At 37.8% G+C, this 22,728-nt stretch overlaps 2 protein-coding genes across 3 annotated transcripts; one reads left to right on the top strand and one right to left on the bottom strand.

The window, feature by feature from the left end:
• The first annotated feature begins 479 nt into the window (after nt 1–479).
• On the top strand, nt 480–8,357 carry LOC140775863 (TOM1-like protein 6). Of its 2 annotated transcripts, XM_073119332.1 has the most exons (9): nt 480–799; nt 2,019–2,097; nt 2,313–2,411; nt 3,457–3,570; nt 4,872–5,038; nt 5,177–5,258; nt 6,349–6,434; nt 6,752–6,967; nt 7,041–8,357. In XM_073119332.1, the coding sequence occupies exons 1-9, from the start codon at nt 687–689 to the stop codon at nt 8,062–8,064; spliced, it is 1,980 nt and encodes a 659-aa protein (XP_072975433.1). In that variant the 5' UTR covers nt 480–686; the 3' UTR covers nt 8,065–8,357. The 2 variants fall into 2 exon arrangements, with proteins under 2 accessions (XP_072975433.1, XP_072975435.1); XM_073119334.1 differs by lacking the exons at nt 480–799; nt 2,019–2,097; nt 2,313–2,411 and adding an exon at nt 3,170–3,192.
• Nucleotides 8,358–9,395: 1,038 nt separating this feature from the next.
• Nucleotides 9,396–22,362, bottom strand: LOC140775527 (regulatory-associated protein of TOR 1). Its single transcript, XM_073118880.1, has 23 exons — nt 21,716–22,362; nt 19,838–19,940; nt 19,525–19,607; nt 19,275–19,433; nt 19,071–19,187; nt 18,771–18,931; nt 17,485–17,639; nt 17,248–17,392; nt 17,090–17,168; nt 16,886–16,987; nt 16,254–16,337; nt 16,054–16,164; nt 15,448–15,801; nt 15,179–15,368; nt 13,982–14,602; nt 13,515–13,844; nt 13,285–13,408; nt 12,671–12,795; nt 12,423–12,571; nt 12,245–12,346; nt 11,963–12,048; nt 11,636–11,732; nt 9,396–10,148 (listed from the first exon to the last, which is right to left on the bottom strand). Exons 1-23 carry the CDS (start codon nt 21,998–22,000, stop codon nt 9,810–9,812), a joined length of 4,101 nt encoding a protein of 1,366 aa, XP_072974981.1. The 5' UTR covers nt 22,001–22,362; the 3' UTR covers nt 9,396–9,809.
• Nucleotides 22,363–22,728: the final 366 nt, after the last annotated feature.

Genomic DNA, 22,728 nt, shown 5'->3' with positions numbered 1-22,728 from the left:
CATCCTTATTTTGAACTAAGGTAATTAATTAACTAGATGGTTGACTTATTATAAGCTAAACTTAACATAATAATTTGGAGCTTTGCCATTTAATTATAATTATTTGTTTGATTTGTAATAATAAACTCTAGTGTGTATTTAATTATAAAAAAGTATACGTCAACTATAAAAAAAAAATTAGATACACTCAGTTTTATATATTAAATAAAAAAATCAAATGTTATTAAGTTGCAAAAGCCCCAGAATTATGCAGCATTATTCACCTTGGAGATTTCTGCAACCGGACTTGCAGAGGATCCGCAACCAATCTATGAGCTTATCGCATGGAAATGCGCTTCCCCAGAAAAGTACAGACAAAGCAATCACGAGCCATGACTTTATACGGCACCGTTACGGCCGTTATAACGCCCGTCGGCCAGAAACCGTTGACTAAATATGACGCCAAGATCTCTGACGGCTTTATCCTCCGTCCTATTATTAACTATCCGCGTTTTCTCTGTTCTTCATTTCGTCTTTCTCCTCCTCCGAAAGTCTAAGTCGCCGAATTGGAAACTTGGAATTAAATATCTAAACCCTAATTCCGTGGAAATTTCATCCCCATTTAGCTATCAAATTCTTTCTGTCTTCACCTCTTTCCTTATCGATCTCTCCGTGGTTGTTGAGAGGTTAGCGGAAGAAGGAGAGAGATGTCGTCGGCGTCAGCAACGGTTCGCGTCGAGAAGGCGACGAGCCATCTCTTGATCGGGCCGGATTGGACCATGAACATGGATATCTGCGATATGGTCAATTCGAACCACTGGTGAGCTCTAACTTGATTTTAGACCATCTTTTTTTCTGATAAAATTTGGTCGAGAGTATGGTTAAGAGGAGAAAGTTGCAATTTTCAGTGGTTTTTTCATCGGTACTGGATACTATTTGGTGTAGAATAATGATAGAGTTGGTCGGGTTTTTTTTTTCCCTTTTCTTTTTTGGCAATTTAGAGGTGTTCTATGTAAGAAATGGGGTTTTAAAGACAAGTATGATCGACGCTACAAATTTATGATGTCTGTGTCTGTTTTGCAAGGCTCCTAGTTAGGTGAAGTAGTTTCTTGGATTTCCTTTTGATGTTGATGGAGATGCTTACCCTTTTGTAGGTCGGTTTTTTGAAAAAAAATTGTAACTTTTTTGTTGGACGCTGATTTTTTTATGCCTCCATCGTCTTTGTCCTTTTAAACAATTTTTTCATGTTTAGAGGATTGATCTATTCTTGTATACGAAAATTTAGTTGTGTTAGCCGACCAATAATGTTGGAAAGAGTCTTTGATGATGATGATGATCGACTCTCTCGAAGATGCTTATATGTCATCAATTATCTGGTTTTTTTTTGTGATATTTTATTTTGATGAAGGTTCTATTTTGTTAGAAACAACTAGCATAAATCTTCTGAAGTAGTAATAATCCACATTTTGCAATTAAAAACCTTGTAAAATAGTATTTTGGGAGCAGTAATAGGTTTCTATTATCCTCTACTGCTGTTCCTTTTTTCGTTGTGTCATTTTTTTGCTTTGTCCATCTGTCTCATAGGATTATAGGGACACTTTTTTGTGTCTGTCGGAATTATGGAACTTATTCAAGATGTCTGCCTTTTTATGGGTCAAGTTGATGCAACAAAGCATTGTGTGTAGTAAATAGATATAGTGTTTATCTTAAAAAAAATGCATTATGCTTAATATTATAGATCATTTTTTTTTGTATGCATCTATCCTGGAAAATCTTTGTTTTCATATCCTTGTGAATTCTGTTAGAAAATACACATCAGAATTTGTAAGAACAGAGATATGAGGCAGAACAGAATAGTAGCAGTTAACATCTGACGTAATATTGATTATTCTGAAAACAGCACATTGGAGCTTGTATTAACAAATCTATCATATGCAACGTCTGATGAAGTTGGTTTTAACCAGGTCAATATTTCTGTGGGATATTGTCTGGAACTACTTGTTAGAACTCATGTTTTGTCATTTCTTAAACTGAATCAGGCAGGCGAAAGATGTTGTTAAAGCTGTCAAGAAGCGTTTACAAAATAAAGATCCAAAGGTTCAGTTTCTTGCCTTGACGGTATGCACTAGCTTTATTTAAATTACTTATGAACTTGTGCACTTTTTTTTATTGAGTATTGTTGAAATTTTAGAAATCACTCATTTTAGTTAGAATTGATAACATGGATAATCTTCAAACCTTTTCTGCTTTAAGGAACAACAGTTGGTTAGGTGCGGTAAAATGGATTATACAATTCCATATTTTTCTTCTGACAACTGAAAGAACCTTTGCAGCTGTTGGAGACAATGGTTAAAAATTGCGGCAATAATGTTCATTTTCAAGTTGTTGAACGTGATATTCTGCAAGAGATGACTAAAATTGTAAAGAAGAAGGTGAGGTCCTATCCCCTCTTCTGTCTCCTTCACCATCATATTCTTTTTTTATAAGATTCATAGGCAAGTTAGGGAAAATACAGTTAGTTATTAAGAGCTTTATAGGTTCATCCTTTCTCATAAATCAATAACATTTTTCTTTGGTTCAATGTATGTGCTAATTATTTCTTTAGCTGTTGAATATAGATGGAATATATGATTTGTTGTGTAAAAATGTTTCCTTCTCGAGCTTTCTCAAAATAATTGGGTTAAAATGGGTTGTGGCAGCATTTAAATTTCTAGGAATTCTGTTAGATTCTATGGGATTCTATAACTCCCATAATCATTTGTCCTTGAGTGAATGACTGGGGAATAGAGTAGATTATGAAGAAGTGGAGTTCATTCTATAATAATTGATATTTTAATGGTGTCAAATTGCCTGGGTTGGCTGGGGCCATGTTTGAGCCTAACCCTGTCCACAAATAACATAGGCAGAAGAGGCTCTTTTAGCACATTGGTCATGTCAAAGCTTGATAACTTGGGTTGAGTTTCAAACTTTGGGTCGGCTTTGACCGTGTTATATATATAAATTGGGTTGGAGACCTTCATATTGAACTGCTGGCAGGGATTCTAAGTCTATTGATTAATTGATGTCATTATACGTTTCACCAGCTTATTTTGTGATGCTTTATACTAAATTAACTGATTGAAGACATCAGATGGATGACAGAATTTGCAAACATTCTTATGGATCTATGGATCTGCAATCTGCAGGATCCAGATGGACTGTCACATGCACTAGGTTTGTCTCAATTTGAGGGCCTACTTTCTGTTGGTATCTGATAGCTAGCATTCCCTTTACATAGAAAACTATTTAATATGTCTATGTATTTATATTCTGTATGATATGTTACGTTCATGGTCTTCTTCACTGATCTTGGATTGTGGAAAGCAATTTTCTTCAATTATATACCCACGGTTGACTATTATAATTTTCCCTTGATTTTTTTACATGTTGCTATTGTGTTTGCCTATTCAGTAACCTTGTCTTTGAATAATCTTACAGACTGATATGCAAGTGAGAAATAAAGTTTTGTTTCTTTTGGACTCTTGGCAAGAAGCATTTGGTGGGCCTGGAGGAAAGTTTCCACAGTTCTACTGGGCATATGTTGAATTAAAAGTAAGTGACCATTCAACATGTTTGTATTATGTTGGAATATGAAGGTATAGAACCATTATTCTCTAGTAGCTTAAGCTTATCGAAAAACCATGAGTTAACATAGTAGCAGCGTCAGCTTTTCCAAAGGTCATAAATTCAAACCTCATCTAGCCCCATTTAATCTCTATTTTATATTAGCTATTATCTTATGCTATGAAGGGCTACACATTCTCATATCTATCATTTGTTCACGCGTGATATATAGGAGTTGCACGTGAGGGAGCATTTTAAAGATGTACTATACATGGTTGGTTTGTTGCCTCTTAAGTTTTCAAAGTAATTAGTAAATTAACACTAGAATTTCAAAAAGTTTCAGGAAAGATGTAATTTTAAGATTTTACTAAAAATTATCAAAACAATGCATATATGACTTCTGTTGCCTATTCTTTACCCAACTTGTGTGGCCTTCTTGCTTTATGGGGTTGATAATGGATAATAATTTTGTCTTTCGAGTTTATGTTGAAGTGCAATTTATTAGATACCCTTATCATAGATTAGAGATGGAAATTGAATTTATTCTAAACATCCTCAATTCTTCTTACTTGCTGGAGTCTAGATTGCTATGTGCATTTTTCAACTTACCACTTGAGGAGACTCCAGAGTGGACTTAACTTCAAGTCCTGAGGAGTTAGCCATTCTCTTATGCAATTCGTTTCCATCAGCATTAATTACCTTCTGTTTACTTCTATTTAAAACATGTAGCTTCTTGTTCTCCAAAACTTCCATAGAGATTACTTCGCAAACAATCCTAGTCCTTCCTTATAAATTTACACCGTTATTGGCAAATATCCCTCATTTTTCAGAATGCTTGTCCAGCAAGAAACATGGCGTGATCTTAGTGCTGACTCATGATATAGCATAAACTTATTTGAGGTTCATTGGTCTTTTCAATAAGTATTTGAATAGGCATTCTAGTGCACAAGGTTCCTTGCAATGCTAGGAAGGGCAAAAAATAAGCAGCATTGCCTCCATAGGGAGACTACTTCTATGAACTGAGCCTGCTCAAGGCTCATGGGACAAGTATTTACCTTCATACGTAAGTGATGCCCTCAATATCATTATCAGCAATTGGATGCTCTCTTCGAGCTAGAAAATACTTACTTGACTTGCAACCTTATCTTTTCATATATTGACAAGGATGCTGACCTTTCCATCTGGGCTTTGAAGACTTGTCATTCATATTGACTAATCTTTCAAGTTCTATTCATTTCTTTGCAATGAAAGAAAGACATGTAAAGCATTTCATAAAATATGTGCTGCAGAGATCTGGTGTAGTATTCCCTCCGCGTGCAGCAGATACCCCTCCAATATTTACGCCTCCTGTTGCACATCCAGCACAATCAAGGCAGCCTCAATCTCTCTATGTCACATCCAGCAATGCTTCTGGAACCCTCAATGAAGCAATGCAATCTGAGATGGGAAATTTGAGGTGGCAATTATATTCTTTTTGTGTCTTAAAGCATATTTCAGTGCTTGAGTTTTCCTAGTGGTTTATTTCCTGTGTTAAACATCCTTTATCATCTCTTTACTCCATTGGTGGTTAAGATTCACTGTTGCTTTATGTCAGTTTGTCAGATTTGGGTAACATATGGAACATTGCGGATCTACTTAATGATATGTTGCAAGCTGTGAATCCATACAACCGTGAGGTAGGTGTTGAACTACATTTTCTCCTTTAGTTTTAACCTTTAATTTTTTTCATTTCGGTGCTGCATAACAATAGTACAGTCATGACTTTGATTCGAACCGACTTGGGATCGATCCGAATTACGGACAGTTCTGCACAATTGAGGGAGAATATTCGTCAAATATTCTCTAGATGCCAGAAATTTACGGAACCAGTTGGAATGATTTCAGAACTTCTAGATTAAGGTTTTTGATATTCCAACCCTTTTTAGATTTGGATAATATCAGGGTGTAATCTAGATGACAACTAACAGTGGTGTAGATGGCGAGTGTGGATCGACTTGTAGATGACAATATAGATGATGTCGATGGTGGACAATGATAGTGGTGATTAGGTAGATTGATAGTTCAAAAGAGAAGAAGAGGGAGAAGCAAGTCTGCCCTACGGGACTAGGGGATCAGCGGACGAGGGAAATTAGAAGCTAGACAATACTATTCTAATAGGAGAGACGACATTAGTTAGTAAAGAGAAAGGAGGGAGGTTGAGACTGGCGACCAAGTTAAGTGAGAAGATACTAGGGATGCAAAGATAAAAACCAATTAATCTTTCATTTTTGTATATTTAAGATACAAGCCATAAGGTCATATTTATAGAGATTAAATCAAAAGAATCCTAAACAAATTTAAGTAAACTAGTATTTTTTATCTTAACCCTTCGTTTTGCTACATTTAGATTTCGAATCTTGAAAAACGTTAAATACGAAAGTTGTAGATCCTAAGGTTGCCGATCATATCATATCCATATGGTTTCATAATATTTAGATACCTAAAGAATATCTTCTAAATATTTTTTTTGAAACTGCGCAGAGCTGAATTTAGCTAATTAAATAAATTTCTAACCTATTAAGACTCTAACTAAACTATAAAAGCAAATAAAATAAATAAACTCAGCCTATTGAGCCCAATATCCCCTTGATATGATCTAAGCTAACTCGATGTGTATCAAGCTTATCTAGTAATGGCTCTAGTCTTACCTATATTGCAGAAAGTCGAATCTTTCATATGGCCGTCTTTTATGGGTTTACATTGACTTTCTGCTACCTCAATTTTCAGGCTGTTAAAGACGAACTGATTGTGGACCTTGTGAGTCAGTCCCGCTCCAACCAGAGAAAAATTATGCAGTTGGTCAGTTCCACTATGTAAGGCCAGTGAAGCATGTCAACTTCCTTGATTATACTGTTAATTTCTAAGTAATTAACTTAAATCTATTAGTGTTATTTGCTAGTATTCTCAAAGCTTCAGGAAGCTAGTTTTATCTTGAAATTTCAATGTTTCTGTGATATATGCATAGCTTGGAAGCCGGATATCATATTGTTTTGCAGTCTGATAATCCTCTGTTTCACAAAAAATCAATTATCTCCTTGTCTCATTTGCTCTAAATGGCAATTCAACATTAACCGTGCACTTGAAATGTATGGTGTAATTGTATTCCTTCTTCCTTTTCTTATATTCACAGGGACGAGGAGCTGTTGGGTCAAGGTCTTGCTTTGAATGATCGCTTACAAAGTGTGGTAGCAAAACATGATGCGATAGCATCTGGTTCTCCTTTGCCAACTGAAGCATCTGCGCATAAAGTGATGCAACTTACACCTAAGGAACCCAACCCTGCAGCAAATAAACAGTCTGAGGGCGAGGAGGATGAAGATGATGATTTTGTTCAGTTGGCACGAAGGTCTTAAATCCTTTCCTAGTACTTTTACATTCTGCAGTTTCTGGAAATTTTAACCATCCATATATGCATGCAGGAATTTGCATGTAAAGCCAATGGCTGGGACATCGATTAGTAAATCTGGTGAGCAAGAGGGCTCTTCTAACCAGAGCGATCTGACAACTGCAAGTTCAAGTAATTCAGAAGCTTCATCTTCTGTCACAAGCAATGCTCTGGTTCCGGTTGATCCCCCTACTCCTGTTAAGACTCTCAGCAAAGAGCAAGAAATGATCGACCTCTTGAGCATCACTTTGTCAACAAACCCTACATCACCCCAAACTCCTGTTGCACTTCCGACAGCACAACACCAAAATGGATCTCCACTTCCTCCTTCCTCCAGTGCACAAGGATATTCTCTTGACTCCCAGTCTTACCCATCGAACACAGGATATGCTTCTTATAACAGTTATGTTGCACCCTGGGCTCAACCTGCACAACCTCCAGCTCAACCTGCACCCTGGGCTCAACCTGCACTAGCTCCAGCTCAACCTGCACCCTGGGCTCAGCCTGCACTACCTCCAGCTCAACCTCAATTGTACCAATCTAGCTACCCATACCCACTATGGGGTGTCCCAGGAAATGCCACACTTGGTTCTTTTCCATCAACTGCTTACCAACTCCCTGCTTCTCCTGCTATGCCTTCTGCTTCACCATCTGCATACGGGCCGATCTCTGCTTCGCAACCAATACAGCGGTACAATTCATTCGGTTCTAGAGTGAATAATGTTCCAACTACAATTCCAGAATCGCAGGTTCATGGCAACCAAAGGCAGAAAGAATCCATGGCAGCTCCGGCTCTCCCTTCTTCTCAACCAATACTCCGGTACAATTCATTTGGTTCTAGAGTGAATAATGTTCCAACTGCACTTCCAGAATCTCAGGTTAACAGCAGCCTAAGGCAGAAAGAATCCATGACCGCTGCTAAACCATACTATATGCCCGACAAACTATTTGATGATTTGATAGACATAAAAAGCTTCACTTCTGGGAACAAGATGCGGAATGGATCGACTAGCCACCCAGGTACATCAGGTCAACCTATGATAAGAGGGCAGAAATAAACTCCATATCATATATGATAATATTAGCTATAGTTGAATGGCGAGTTTGCTTCATACTGGTTTGCGTGTACATGTGATGTATATCTCTTTCCAATCCTCATAATTTATTTGTATTTATGGATCTGCCTGCAGTCCCGCAGATTCAGAAACATGTACACATAAATAGATCACCTTCTGGTGATGAAGATTTAGTGATTAAAGAGGCACTGTTTAGGTTAATATATAGGGAAGAGTACTCTGTTGGTATGTAGTTTTGTTTCTTTGTTCCATTGGGGTATATGGTTTCTTTTCTACGTGCGTTCTATGTGTCAATAATTTTTTGGTGTTCCTTTTTTTTTACTTTTTTCTTTTTTGATGGTCTTCGTAAGCCGAGCTGCAGCTAGCTCCATATCTCAGCGTGAGTTGAACCTCTACTTCCCCCCTAGTTGACTCATTTTGCACTCCAAGCAAGGAGATACTACCTTGTACGATGAGAAACTAATCATTTATAAGAGCTCTGAAATTTATTTGTCCGACGGAGCGAACTCCATTTGTTCTCAGATGTCCTGCTGCAGACAGTCGAGGTCTTCGAACTGCCAAAAGTATAGAAAGAGGTGAGAGGACAATAATGTAAAGTTACATGGACATTGGCATCAATTGACATGCAAAACAGACGCTTGTCAAAAACAAAATCATCATAAACAGCCAGGACATGGGTAGCACAAAAATGCAAATATAAATGTAGAATGGCTCTGTAAACTCAATAGGCCATTCAGCACAAAACATCAACGAGCAGTACGTCCTGTGAATCAAACTAATACTTCAATCAAATGCTTCATGACCATTATCTTGCGAGAACTGTATAAAACGGAATAGTACACCTACCCACCACTCCAACAAGTCAAAAGGGCAGAAATATAGGCAAGTAATAGGAACTACAAGACATTACTGGATCAATATCCCACACTTAAAATACAAAATACATCCAGTGTTGTACAAGACAAGATTTCGGATAAATATGGTAACACTTCCGCACCATCTACAAGAATAATAAGACTTCATTTACAACTGTTTGAAAGCAATTTAGGATATACTCCGAGATTCCAAGAATCAACTTTCAGACATGCACTCCGATATAAGAGAACAAATAGCTGTCTAATGAGGTTGAGAATAATGCAGCCTCCCATGAAGGTACAACTATTCATCCATAGAAGTTCATCCATATTCCAAACAAAGATAACGATCACCTTTTTGGAATTAGTGACCATAGGGAGATGAAAACAAACTACAGATCAGTAAGAAGTGCAGTTCGGGTGGACAAACTTTTCCTAGACCCAACAACAATAATCCCCTGCTCGGAAAGAGCCCACCAAACTTAATTTATCATATAAAGAGTATGGCAATTTTACAATTGAAGAAAAGAAGAAAATCAAGGAAGAAAAAAAAATCCAAAAAAAGAAAACTATTTACATCCTTTAACTAGGTATGATTATTTGTGAGAGCCTCTTAGGGTAATGCAGCAATCCTGATGCAGTGGAGACCTTCTGCACGAGAGAGGCTAATAAATATTGTAACATACAAATTTCACAAGATGGCCAGAGGTGCATATATCCAACATGCAACGACTCATTCAAGCTGCAGCAAGATATCAGCTCACTTTGATATGTCATAACCACTTACCACAGCCATGTTGATTTGGGTCATTTAATAGCTAAATATTTTTAAAGCTTCTTTCATCGTACCAAATGGAACTTACTGGGAAAAAGCTATCTCACTTGGTAGTTGTCATCTGCATAGATAGATACACAGGCATCAGCAGCACCTGCGGCGAGGAGTACTCTGTAGGGATGGAAAGTGAGGCAGCTTACTGGTCCGATTCTTTGACCCATGAAAGTGGGGAAATACCGGATGATGCTCAATTGTTCTCCTTCAAGGCTGAAGACCTTAACAATTTGCTTGGCAGAGCCACTTGCAATAAGTGGCGCATGGCGATGAATGGCCAAAGCCGTAAGTGAGCCCCTATGTGCATCAATAGTAAGATAGGGCTCCGTGTGATTTCTTATATCCAGAAACTGAATATCCCCCGCTTGAGATGCACTAACAATCTGCATTAAAATTAAGATTGCAGAAATTATGGTTCTTGCATTGTACAAGCATCAAAAATAATCTTCAAATGCCATATTGAGAAAAGGATTTAGCATTTAAAAAGGTTTCCTAGTCCTTAGGGAGAAAAGAAGAAACAACATTTGCATGTTCACAGTTTTACACTTTTTCATGGAAAAATACATTTGAGAAAAGACCAAATCACTAGTGCAAATCACATGCTACTATATTGATTGGCAAGCTACTATAAAAAGAAAAGGTAAAATGAATGTTCACAGTTTTACAGTGCAGGTTGGCAGACTTGAGGAATAAATAGCATTTGGGAAGTCTAATGATGCATCCATCATCTTCTGGTACACCAACTAGGCAAAACATTATACACTAATGCTGAGTGCTAACTATATTCCACCAGGAATAACTCAGCATCCTTGTAGCCCATAATTCATGCTTCATATTGTCAAAGAATGTCTATAACTATGGCCATCTGAAATAATAGGTATCAGAAAATGATAAATAATATTGAAACAATTAGGCAATCCATCATGTTACACACCACCTAGCATAATAAATTAGTAGCAGTTGCACTCACAAACATACAAGTATCGTGGCATTTTTGTAGTTGAGAAACGGTACGTAGGTCTAATAGGAAGGACAAGGGAACCAACCCTCTACGTTCAATTGGGCGCAGGGCCTCAAAGCATCAGCCAATGGAGACCCATTCAAGCAACTACAGGTTACGAATTTTACTGCATATCACTAGGGAGTAATTGTCGTGGGGTGCCTATGTCCCAACTACCCAGGGTAACAAGAAGGAACATAGTTATGCTATTACTATCCCTCCATTTAAGTATTCATGCTTTGTGTATCTTTCTTGCCTACAAATCCATCATCAGGATTCCATCGAGAATATATACTACACAGTTTGGAACCACATAGAATAATGATGCCTATGCTTAATTGGGCGAAGCAACCAATGGCCAGTATTTTTAGTAATAACATGTGCAGGAAACATTTGAAAAAGAAAGAAAGTACTTATCAAGCATTTATTTTCATTTTTCAAGATAAAAAAAAGGTTTGAAGGATTCCAGTTTATAGATTGATGATATTTCTAGCCTTCAAAAAGCTTATCCACACCAACAAATATTGGCTCCATGTAGCATGGTAACTACTTGTTGTGTTGAACAATTTGCTCTAATTAACAAATAAGTTAGATGACCAAGCAAAATCATCTTTATTGTATGGAACCTTTTTTTTTCACTATCTCAATTCTATTGAGATCTTTCTTCAATATCTCTACTTCCTTTATTTCATTTTCTGCTAAAAGTACAAGGACACCAGCAGCCGGAAAATTCAAGTCAACCTATGTACTGCTATGCAACATTTCCTAGAATGATAGTCAAAATTAGAGGATTGGTACTTATGTTGATGCTCTACATCTAACTACCAAAAAGGAATTTGCATGTTAGTTATGGGCAATTGGCAATTTTACCTTAGAAGGATCAAGTCCAGGTTGAAAACCTAGTCCGACAACTCTCTCTACCATCTGAGTATGCGGTCTCGCATGTGGTCTAGCTGTACAGATAGGCCTGCAAAGACAGAAGACAGCACAGCAGAGTATAAATTATAGTGTAATTGCAGTTGAATAGGACGACAAATGAAAAACTTATGAAAGATATCATTAATCATTACTGGTCAATACATAACAAGAAAAACAGGACTTCCAAAATACTTTATCAACATGGATTATATAAAATAAGTATGCCAAACTGGATGAAATATTCCCAGAGATAATACAAGTATGAAATATAGTCCTTACATATCAGGAGAGCGGACATCATATATCCTGATGGAGCCATCCATGAAACCAGCTGCACATTGCCCCCCATGGACATGGGAAGCAAACTGAAACAGGAGAAAAGTAAAGACAAGAGCAGAAGCCATAAAAAAAATTGCTCACAAATTAAGAAAGGCAAGATATACAACAGGACATCAAGAGATTGATGTATCTATAGAGCTAAAATAATGAATGAAAAATAACAACAAATAATATTGTTTTATGCATGATCCATCACGAGAGCATTAGTAACAAAATTCTCACCAGTGCTGAAATGCTACTATCTGAAGAAGATGGAATGGAGCTAAGAAGTTGCTCTTTGTCTAGATCCCAAAGCAGTATAGATGATACGTCACCAGAAGCGTACTATATAAAGATAGAAGGGCATGAAAGTACCATTCTTAGAATTTTAGGTAAGTTAGGACTAACTAAAAGTTATTACCAAATAACCAGACTGCTGCTGCCAGTCTATGACTGCATTTGTACTGCTGCGAGCACCAGGTCGATGACCTTGAACAGAAGAAAATGCTGTCACAAGTTTCTGGTTGCCTATAATAGTGAAATTTTTCCATACTCGAACATTTCCGTCACCTGCAACAAGTCAGATGAAAGCAGAATAGTATCACGGAGTGGCTGGCCACACAACCATTACAATATATTCTTGGTAAATGCAGCGGACAGGAATCATACTTGAACCAACTAGAAGCAAGCTGTCGTCAAGCTCATTGACAAGACAGAGTTTAGAAATTCCCCTATCAGGTAAATCGTGGTTGTTGAAACCATTAATTGGTACAGCTTCCTCGTAGTTCCACACTCTGTGACATGAGGTGCCAACATTTAGTAAGAATTAAGTGATAAGCAACTTTGAAACAAGTACAATGGATGATACATAATCCAGCACATATCAATATCCAAAACACAAAGTTTGAGAAACACAATTCACATTTAAGTTTAACCATTTTGGTTGTTCTTGAATTAACAACAAGATAGCCTTGAGTCCGCTACATGAATCTTTTTCTTAGCAGTCCAAAAAATAATCGAAATGCTTTCCACAACACATACATAGACTGTCCGGCAGAAATAGGGGAAAAGAGGCACAGCATCAGAAAAAATACAAACTATCACAATAGACAGCAAGAAAATGGAGCAAGTTTAGGAGCAGATAGGGAGAAGGTTATTAAGAGGATTATCATAATTTAAGGTGATTCTTAACCAATTTACCAATACATATGAATCAAGCTGCTATTTAATTCTTTGCTATCAAAATATGGAAAAATGATTACATGGTGCTTTGATAAAACTACCTGATCCGCTCATTTTCATCTGCGGCAACTACCACTGGAGAAAATGGTAACAGCAATGTGGCTTTGGTACCCATTTCAAATCTTGTATCCCAACTAGCAATTTGATCGTTTAGTTTACTTGCAGCTGTAACTCAACAAATAGACAACACCGTAAAAGGAATAAGGTTAGCAAAAGAATCGAGGAATAACAGAAGAAATGCAGATTACTTCATTACTGTAAATCTACTCACAGGAATGCTGGCATTTCGCTATGAGATCCAGAGCAATTCTTTCTCTTTCCTCTCTTCTAGCCATAACTTCTTCATTATCATCAGCCGCCGTAAGAAGTGGCCTTGAAAAATGACCACAACTCCAGTTGTAAATACTTGATTGTGGAAGTAAACTACGTTCAGAGTTCCCAGAAGATCCGGTGGAACCTAGAAGTGGATCAGCTAGGCCTGTATCAGGAGAATTTAGTTGATGTGGTCTGAACTCTAAAGAGCATACTCGGCGCAACCCTGTTAAGTAATTTTGTCGAGGAGGGCTAACAGGAGGTGTTCTGAATGTCATTGATAAGTGTCCTGCATAGAAAACCAGAATATAAGGCCCATCACAGTTTACATGAACACATAAATAGATAATTTTTCTTTCAGGTAGGATACCATAAAATAAAGAGAAGATAGTTATGTTTACTCATAACAGAACGAAAATGACTTACCCGCATTCATGTCAAACCACGAAGATGAACGTGCCAATCCAGCAAAGTGAGCTGATCCTGATGGAGCAGAAGACTCTCCTGGTTGTATACCTCCACCACCAAACCTTGTAGTTCTAGTGGCCACTTGCTCAATGCCAATAATAGAGAGTGTCTTTCGAGCAAGACTTACAATTCTTGGAGAAGGATCTTTTGCCATAGTACACATGGTTAAAATAAACTGGGAATAGAGTGCACTATCGAGTGGTTTTGACCTAGTATAGCTGATGACACCGTTGCTTGCATTTTCTCTCAACATTATACCAGAATCAGAATGCTGAGAGGAATCATCTGATAATGGAGAACCATGCATGATGCCAGTTGATGCAATTGGACTACTTGTAGAGATCCTTCCATCTCGACCAGAAGCTGTAGTGTCACTCCCAACTCTTAGTACAGGGCCAATATGGGAGGACAGGCCACTTCCAGATTGTATAAACTGGCCTGGGTTGTAAGCACTACTTGGATTACTAATGTTAGCTAAAGAGGGTAGCGAGTTCATCAGAGAATTAGAATGCGGCTTCCAATATTCAGCAGCAATAGACTTCAGATGCTTGTTATGACCAAAGGCAAAGCGTGCAAGTGCTGTCAAACAAATAAACAACCTTAGTCACAGCTTAACAGACTCTAAAGACAGCAACACAATCCCCTCTGTACAATGCATAAAATCAGTGCATTTTCAATAAACTCAACATAAAAAGAATATTACAATAAATAGCTAATACTACAGGAGAATGCATAAATTAGAACAGATAAAAATGTCCCTTATCTCTGCAACTGACAGATGCAAGCCACTTAAGGCAACACTGGTAAAATTATCAAAATTTCAACAACAAAAAAAAAACAATGATCAGGCAGAAAATTTTGAGAAGATATCATAACATAATAGTAAATAGCATTATAGCAGCACAGACATCCAACAAGAAAGGATCACTCTTGAGAAGAAGAGTCCAGAAATTCACAATTGTAGCTGATAAATTATACTTCATAACTTTCCCCCAAAAATATTTTATCAGCTCTATACTATGATATGCTATGGAAGTTTGTCATTGCGGCTACAGATTAGTCCACAGCCTAATTTAGATCAACTAAATAAAAAGCATAAGAACTTGCTATGTGGATCTTCCTTAATAATCCTAATCATGATTCAGATATACATACCTACAGCAACTTCAGCCCTAACAAGAGGATTTCCATCTGAAGCAACCTGTAAAAGACTTTGAACAATATTTAGCTCGGCCTTCACTTTTTCATCATCATCACAATCCTCGTCACCTCCATGTCCATCTCTAAATGAGACAGATCCAACATCCAAAAGAGTTCCCAAAGTAAAGACGGCAGAAGCTCTGACCTGACATAAGAGAAGATGATGTATGTTGTTGAAATTGGCACCAAGTGAAATTTCCCTGATAGGTAGGAAAATACCATACCTCAGGTTGAGGTTCTGACAGTAATGGTAAGATTATTGCAGGAGCATCTGCCTGTAAACCTACTAATTGAGCTTCTGGAAAATCCTCCCACAATTTTCCAAGGCATAGACAAAGCCATTGCAGAAGCAAAGGCTCGGTCTGTGCATCATGAGGATTTGCGAGTTGCAGATGTCTCAAGCAAACATCTATAAGACTTGCTTGAATACATGCTTCCTGACCCCTCCGATGGCCATCAACAATAACTGCTAACACAAAAGCAGCCATTGCGCGTTGTTCTGGATAAGCATCTACACTGTCAAGAAACCTGATGAAATATGCATGGCCTCCATCTTTCACCAAATCCACCTGACAGGACTATTTATTTCAGGGGGAAAAGTAAGCATTAGGTGAGTTGTATATCCATTGAAGCTTGACTATTATTTATGTAAAATAAACAAGACGACTAGTCCTCCTGACTAATCATGATAACTAACTATCATAAAATAGAAGTTTTTAAGCTGTATTGAAGACGCCCACCAACAATTAAGTTTTCTTTTTTTCGTAAGCCTCTGAAACAAATAGGCAGTGAAAATTATATCCAACCTAAACCAAATAAAAAGGGCATACCTTATCAAGAGCAAGAATCTTGGTCCATATGAACACAAGAATTTGGCGCAATTCCATTGCAGTTGTTTGAAGAAGTTTGAGCACATAAGGAAAGATACCAACAGATAAGGCCTGAAAGATGAAAACCATAAAGGTCTTAGAAAGTACAGAAGTATAGAACACAGACCATATACATACACAAAATGATCAGTAATATATACCAGATCAACGGCCCAAGGTCCCATATCAAGGAATCTTCCAAGAAGCACTAGCGCTCGAAATCGATGAGATTGGCTAAGTAAAACCTAATTTTTTCAACAGGAATTGGAAGAGTATAAATTAAGTGAAAAAAGAAATCTGCCAAGAATAAATATTGGTAAAGAAATAGAGAACTTATTAAAAAATTATGAAGAAAAGAAGATGAAAACCATGAATAATGTTTTCTGTTCTTTTTTCTTTCCCTTTGTGGGTGAGTGTGTGCATTGGGGGATGGAAGGATTGAACTATCAATGTGGCATGTCCCAGTCACTAGGGCATTTGTCTCTTTGAACTGTGGATGGCTTGTGTGGCGTAAGTTAGTTAACCCTTTTCTCTTGAAATCACATTCTTTGTCATGTCTTTGACCTATGTACCATTATCTCATTTATACTATCTTTCCAGTTTGTTCACGCCACTGCTACAACCATTTTATTCATATAAGCTTCTGCACAAATCAACTGACAAATTTGCAAAACTCGAGAACCATCTCAGCAAGTCAGCATATGATCCATTTTAATTTTATTGCCCAGTCAAATGAGGCAGTGTCATGCAGTTTAATTGATCAATTGTTTCGCATAAATTAAATAGAGCTCACCTGAAGAACTATTGGTAACTGCTCTGGTGGCTTCTTATGCTCTGAACCATGGTCAAGCCACACTTCAAAGGCTGTCAATTGCTCGGTGAAAAAAGGGCTTGGCTGGTTGATAATAAAGATGCACATCAGCTCACAGCATCATTATACGAAAATTTGAAAATAAAAAGGATAACTGCATTCCGAATCATGTCAACAAAAGAAGACCTGAAACTCGGCATTTGGATCAGCGAGAAACTGTGGAAGCTTAGAAAGACAAATCTCAGCAGCCATATCCCACGCATCCCTGAAATGTGTAAAATTTTAGCACAGTATAGCAAGCAATGACAGAAATCGTACAAAAGATAATGCGTCTGCATAATTACCACATATGATGCTGATGAGTTGACGGCAATGCTGGATAGGAAATTGGAGAACAATTTGCAGCCCGCATTATTCTTTCAGCAAGTAGGAAATTGCGGAAGAGACTAGCAACTAAAAGATCTTGCCTAAAGAGCCTCTGAAAAAGGTCTGTGCAGGGCAACTTACATTAGAACGAAACTCCTGACAGATCATAAAGAACTTCAAGGCCATCAAAGACTAAAATACTAAATCTTTAATACCATGAGGTAGAACATTCCATGCTATAGTATCAGTAATGGCAGTGAAGATCCAGTTTAGCTCCCCAAGAAGTGTTTTCCGGTCATTTTGCCGGCCAGGAATTTGGTCAATAAGAGAGTGGTCAAGGGAATCGCGAAGCAATGAGCGAGAACAAAACCTGAGCAATTTTTACCCAGAATCATCAAATCACAAGAAAAAGAATGTTGTGAAGCACAAGCCAAAGAATAAAATAAAGTTTTTCTTGTCCCACAGCTAAGGATCATTAGTTGGTTTTATCCTGCATATGCATCTGATAGTCACAGAGAATTACTGAAAACTAAAGCAAATATTGAAGACAAAAATAAGAGAAATAACAAGAAAATTAAAAGATCATGCTAGAGCCCCAAAAACACTCTCACCAACACTATAGGTAATTTAAGATATAATAGAACCAATCAAACAATTGAAGTTGCCGAGTGCCTGTCTATTGCAAGCAATAGCAACAAGTGATATTTTTGATGGCAAAAAATAAGTACATCAAATAGGAAGATTAACAAAGTCAGTCTTGTCTAGGTAGGATGGAAATGAACCAGATTCATGATATGATGGTCTAGCAACCAATTCACAACCACACAGGCACACACCTTTACACAAAGCACATGTCCATTAAATTCCTGAATAACAAGAAGATGGAAGTGAGAAAATAATTGTCAATGATAGCGGCTGGGAAAAAAACACCTATAAGAGGTACTATTCATGGTTTGAAGTTTGAAGTTTCAGTTTCGACATCTTTGAGAACAAAATATTTCTACCAAAATGGATCTGTTTCTGTTGAGACTGACCCAAAAGCAGGTCAGGTTGAAACTAGAAATCTCAGACCCGTCTTGGCTGAAATCGGCATCACAGCCTAGACTTGGAATGGTGGTAAAAAAGAGTTAGACAAAAAAACTTTTCTACCCAACTCCCTCCATCCCTTCCTATGCATCTCTGATCAACCCATTCCAGTCATGGCCTACGAGCAAAATTATGTAATTACTCTAGCCAGCTAACCATAGCTTAGTGTGGCTAGCCATATGTATCACTATTGCATGAGAAAAAAGATGTGAGCCCACAATGACTTTATAAAAGAGTAGGACAAAGTATCATTAAGTTACTGAAAAAAGTATATCATAAAAAAATTGACTTCCCTCAAGCAATAAATTGCAATCTATAAACACTAATTATGAGCTAAAAAGGTCAATATTCAATATCCTTCTAGACCATAAAAGTAAATGAAAAATGAAAAGACATAGATGGAGATAAAACTAACCATCGCAAGGCCATTTTAATTGGTGTAGTGAGACAAGATGTAAATACATCAGCAGGGAACTCTGCACTTTGTGGAAGAGTTTCATGTGCTTCACAAGCGGCAAGCAGAATGCAGTCCTTTGACGAAGATACAGAAGAACCAGAAGAATTCAAGTCTAGACGCTAAAGAAAATATGATAACACAATATAAGTAGCTTATAACACAATAATAGTATAATACCACCGGAAATGGGAAATCAGAACTCAATATCAAGCTGCAACAACAAAATGATATATGCGAACAGTTGGATGGATACTGCACCTCTAAAAATGCACTAACAATCAGTCCTGCAGCTGAGCAATCAAAAACATATATAGAAGGTGTCCTCAGCCATGAATCAAGGTCACTGATAGATAATGGTATGTATTGGGTGTAACTCTGTAAAATGGAAAAATCAATTACACTGGACAGGTTCACAAAATAACTAGTAACATACAGAAGAATCATAGTGTTGACAAGGAAGACCTTGTTAAAAACCCAAATTTCTCCATTGGTTGTAGGCTTTGGTACCCCATGACCATTGTAATGGAAGAGTACTCTTTCTGACCTAGCATATTTGCGGCAATTAGTACAGAGCTTCTTCACTTCTTCCACGGTTGGATCAAGCTGTAGTTTATAACGAGCCTGAGAGAATTTGGAGAGGTCAGTAGTGGCCTAAACTCTAAATATCACTTTAGCCGACATGACATAACATTGAAGACACAAAAGACTTTACCTTAGGTTGCCATCGTTCATATTGAGTATGCAATGCTTTTCCAATTGTATCAAGAGCTTTTGGAGCAGCCATAGAAAAAGGATCTGGTAAAAAAAGGAATAAACAGTGTACAGAAGACAACATGAATATAAAAGGGGAAAAGGTCCTTTGGGTACAAAAACAAAATAATATACATCATGATATCTCATGAATATAAATGTTAGAAAGACATCATAAGGCAATAGGAAGACTTAGCAATAAAGAGAAGGTGAATATTCCAAGAGATTTAATGACAAGGAATAAGGAATTCTCAGAAACATGTTAACAACTTTACCTATCCAGCATTCCATTCTTGCACAAGGAGAGATCTTAATTACATCTGGCGGATCAACACTGATATTCAAACATAATACAAGTGCAACACATCCAGTCTTCATCTGCACCACAATGTATAGTCAAACTACTAGAAGTCTAGAAATATCAAGAAACAAGAAAGGACATTAAATAAGACAAGATATCATTCAAACATTCCAAATTTGGATTAACTGAAAGAGTTGGACTATATGGATGTAAAAGGGAGAAAACCAGAGAAGTATAGACAATTAGAGAAAATAAAAGTAGAAGACAGAATACCAAAACACAACACAATCAAAGTCAACATTGTAATGGCAGGAAACCACCATAGGTACTAGCTTCCGTTGAGGAAACATAAAAATTCAGTTAGTAACACCAGGGTTTCATATCGTAGTACTCCATTAGAACTAGGTTATAACATAAAATGTTCAAAGAATTATACTTCTGCTTTAGTTTCAGCTGGACCAAATGGCTTAAGATATTTCCAGTGAATTAGCCTTTTGTCTACTAAGAGTTCCACCCAAATTCATTGTTCAAAGAAACCAACAAGATTACTATTTATGGCCTTGGTTTCAAGCTGCTATCAAGCAAAACTAATCCACTTTGGCCCATATCTTTCATTTTCTCCAAGCATGAAGACCAAAACCAACCGAAACTTTGAACCAAACTCTATTCAGATCAATTATATTAGCCTGGATAGAGGATGTGAATTTTGTTAAAATTCATTCCAAATCAGCCTGTTAAATTTAGAATGTAAGGATGATTGAGTTTGGGAAAGAAAATGGGTTTCCACTCCTAATTTGGCACAAATTGGGGCAGCGGACTCCACGAAATGAGACAAAGTTGTTGGAAGCCTTAACTTTAAATTTCTTTCCTAATCAAGTAATCTATTCTTTTCCTAATTGAGTACTCTGATATCATGTACACCCACATAACCAGCAGAAGTTTCACAAAAGAGAACAAAGGACAATACACAGGGCACAGAAAAGGCATCATCCTTCTGTTATTTTAACCGTCATAATTATAAAATGGTTTTCCTCCTTCCCCTTCTATGAGTTAATCTTTGGTATGAAGAAATTATTCTTCACTCCAATAGCGAAATTTGAATGGCCTCAAACCATGTGCACCCCTCTTCTAACAAAAATTAATGACATAAAATATGTTCTTGAAGGACACTGGCCATCACCATCAAATAAGTGAATAACCATAAAATAGGAGGTTCAGACAATATTTGAAGTAAGCCATAGAGAAACCATCTTCACTGAGAACGTATTTCTCCATCTCTCTAATTTAGGCACCAATTAAAAATCACAAGAAGAGATATCATCCTTTGCAAAAAGTCACATGCAATTCTATAAGAAAGCATAATCAAGATTCTGATTATTGTCGTCCAAGATCCAACCCTAAGGGACTCCTTTATGTAGAACATTACCAAATTGATAATCATTGTCCAAGCAATTCCCAAAAAGCGATCTCAACAACAAACTAACTTTTGCAGAAGAAACGATTAGCCTTCCTCCAATAAAATCCAGTTCCCAACCACAACCAATCTAGCGAACTGTTGCATCGACCTAACTATAAAGTTCCAAAGGTATCATTCCCCGTTCCTCTTTTTAGATTCATAAGAAAAACCACTTCCAAGGAGGAATAAGTTAGTTAGTTATTAGCATTTCCTATTCCTCTTTTAAGCTGTGCCTTTCATTAAGTACCTTCTTCCCTTTCTTCTTTTAAACAAAAGGTTTCCAACCATAACGAAAATCATATGGTGTCAAATTAAGAATAAGAACAACACGAGTTAAGGAAGAGTGTTCATAATACCAGTAAGGGCAAATATAATATCCAAGATATGCGCACTTACCCGGTCTTTCGGCCGCCACTTGGAAACCAATCCGCTATCTGACGGCCCCGACGCAACGCAATCCTCGAATCCCTCGTGCCGGAACTCACAGAGAACCACCGTCTGCGGCAGATACGCCAAGCTCGTAGTTGCAGCCGTTGGCACCACCGCTGTTGTTGCCGTCTCAGGCTCCCTCCTCTGACCACCGCTTTCCCCATCCTCCCTCTCCGAGAACTCATCCAAGTGGTTCGACACCGACGCTGACGACTGCGAGAACCTGGATGCCATCAGATCTCCCAATGCCATCTAATCCCAACCACAACCCAAAACCCACCTCACCCCGGCCCCAACCTCGCCGCCTCCACCATCTCCCCAAGAACCCCAAAACGCAACCCTAACACCACAATCGACGCCTTTTTTTCCCCTCCTTCTACGCTGATCACCAGCTAATCCACGAAGCCACTGGACCAGCGGCGCATAGAGATCCGCCGGAGGAACGCAGCGCAATCCAGCCCGGAAACCCTAGATGGAACCCCCTCCAAACCCTAGGAAAACTTCGGCGAAACCCTAGAAACCCTAGAAAAAAAAAAGGTTTTCGCAGGAAAGAGAGAGAGAGGGGGGTGGAGGCGGAGGGAAATGGCGGAGAGCGAAAAGAAAGGAGCAAACGAGGAAAAGAAATAAATATTTGATAAAATAAATATATAATCCACCCCACCCCACCCCAACCCAACCCACACCTCCTCGCACGAGATTAAAAATTAGAGCAATTTACATACAACACCCTATCTTTAAGATACTTTCTCTTTAGATCCTGCACGTACACTATTTTCAATTCAGACCTTCCCTTCTCCATCAATTTGATAAATCACCGGACTGCAGTTAGCCAGATTTCCTTGCTATGTCATTTGACCTAAACTCGGGTGTTCTTTGAAAAAAGTGGAACCGCAGGGGTTCCAATCGCGAAATCACACAATGTAGGGGTGTTATATGTACATTCCAGTAGTTCCTCCTTTTTTCCGCTTAGTTGTTTTTTT

This window comes from Typha angustifolia, chromosome 14 (assembly GCF_048772165.1).
Source record: "Typha angustifolia cultivar Huaian chromosome 14, ASM4877216v1, whole genome shotgun sequence".
Taxonomy (NCBI): domain Eukaryota; kingdom Viridiplantae; phylum Streptophyta; class Magnoliopsida; order Poales; family Typhaceae; genus Typha; species Typha angustifolia.
This window is presented reverse-complemented; position numbering and strand designations above follow the sequence as displayed.

Excerpts from the sequence above, each read along its gene's own strand:
- LOC140775863 (XM_073119332.1), top strand. The coding sequence starts at position 687 with ATGTCGTCGGCGTCAGCAACGGTTCGCGTCGAGAAGGCGACGAGCCAT. Across the intron at positions 2,098-2,312 it reads TTCAGTTTCTTGCCTTGACG|CTGTTGGAGACAATGGTTAA; the intron begins GTATGCACTAGC and ends GAACCTTTGCAG. Across the intron at positions 5,039-5,176 it reads TCTGAGATGGGAAATTTGAG|TTTGTCAGATTTGGGTAACA; the intron begins GTGGCAATTATA and ends GCTTTATGTCAG.
- LOC140775527 (XM_073118880.1), bottom strand. The coding sequence starts at position 22,000 with ATGGCATTGGGAGATCTGATGGCATCCAGGTTCTCGCAGTCGTCAGCG. Across the intron at positions 18,932-19,070 it reads TTGTTAGTGCATTTTTAGAG|CGTCTAGACTTGAATTCTTC; the intron begins GTGCAGTATCCA and ends TATTTTCTTTAG. Across the intron at positions 11,733-11,962 it reads GATGTCCGCTCTCCTGATAT|GCCTATCTGTACAGCTAGAC; the intron begins GTAAGGACTATA and ends CTGTCTTTGCAG.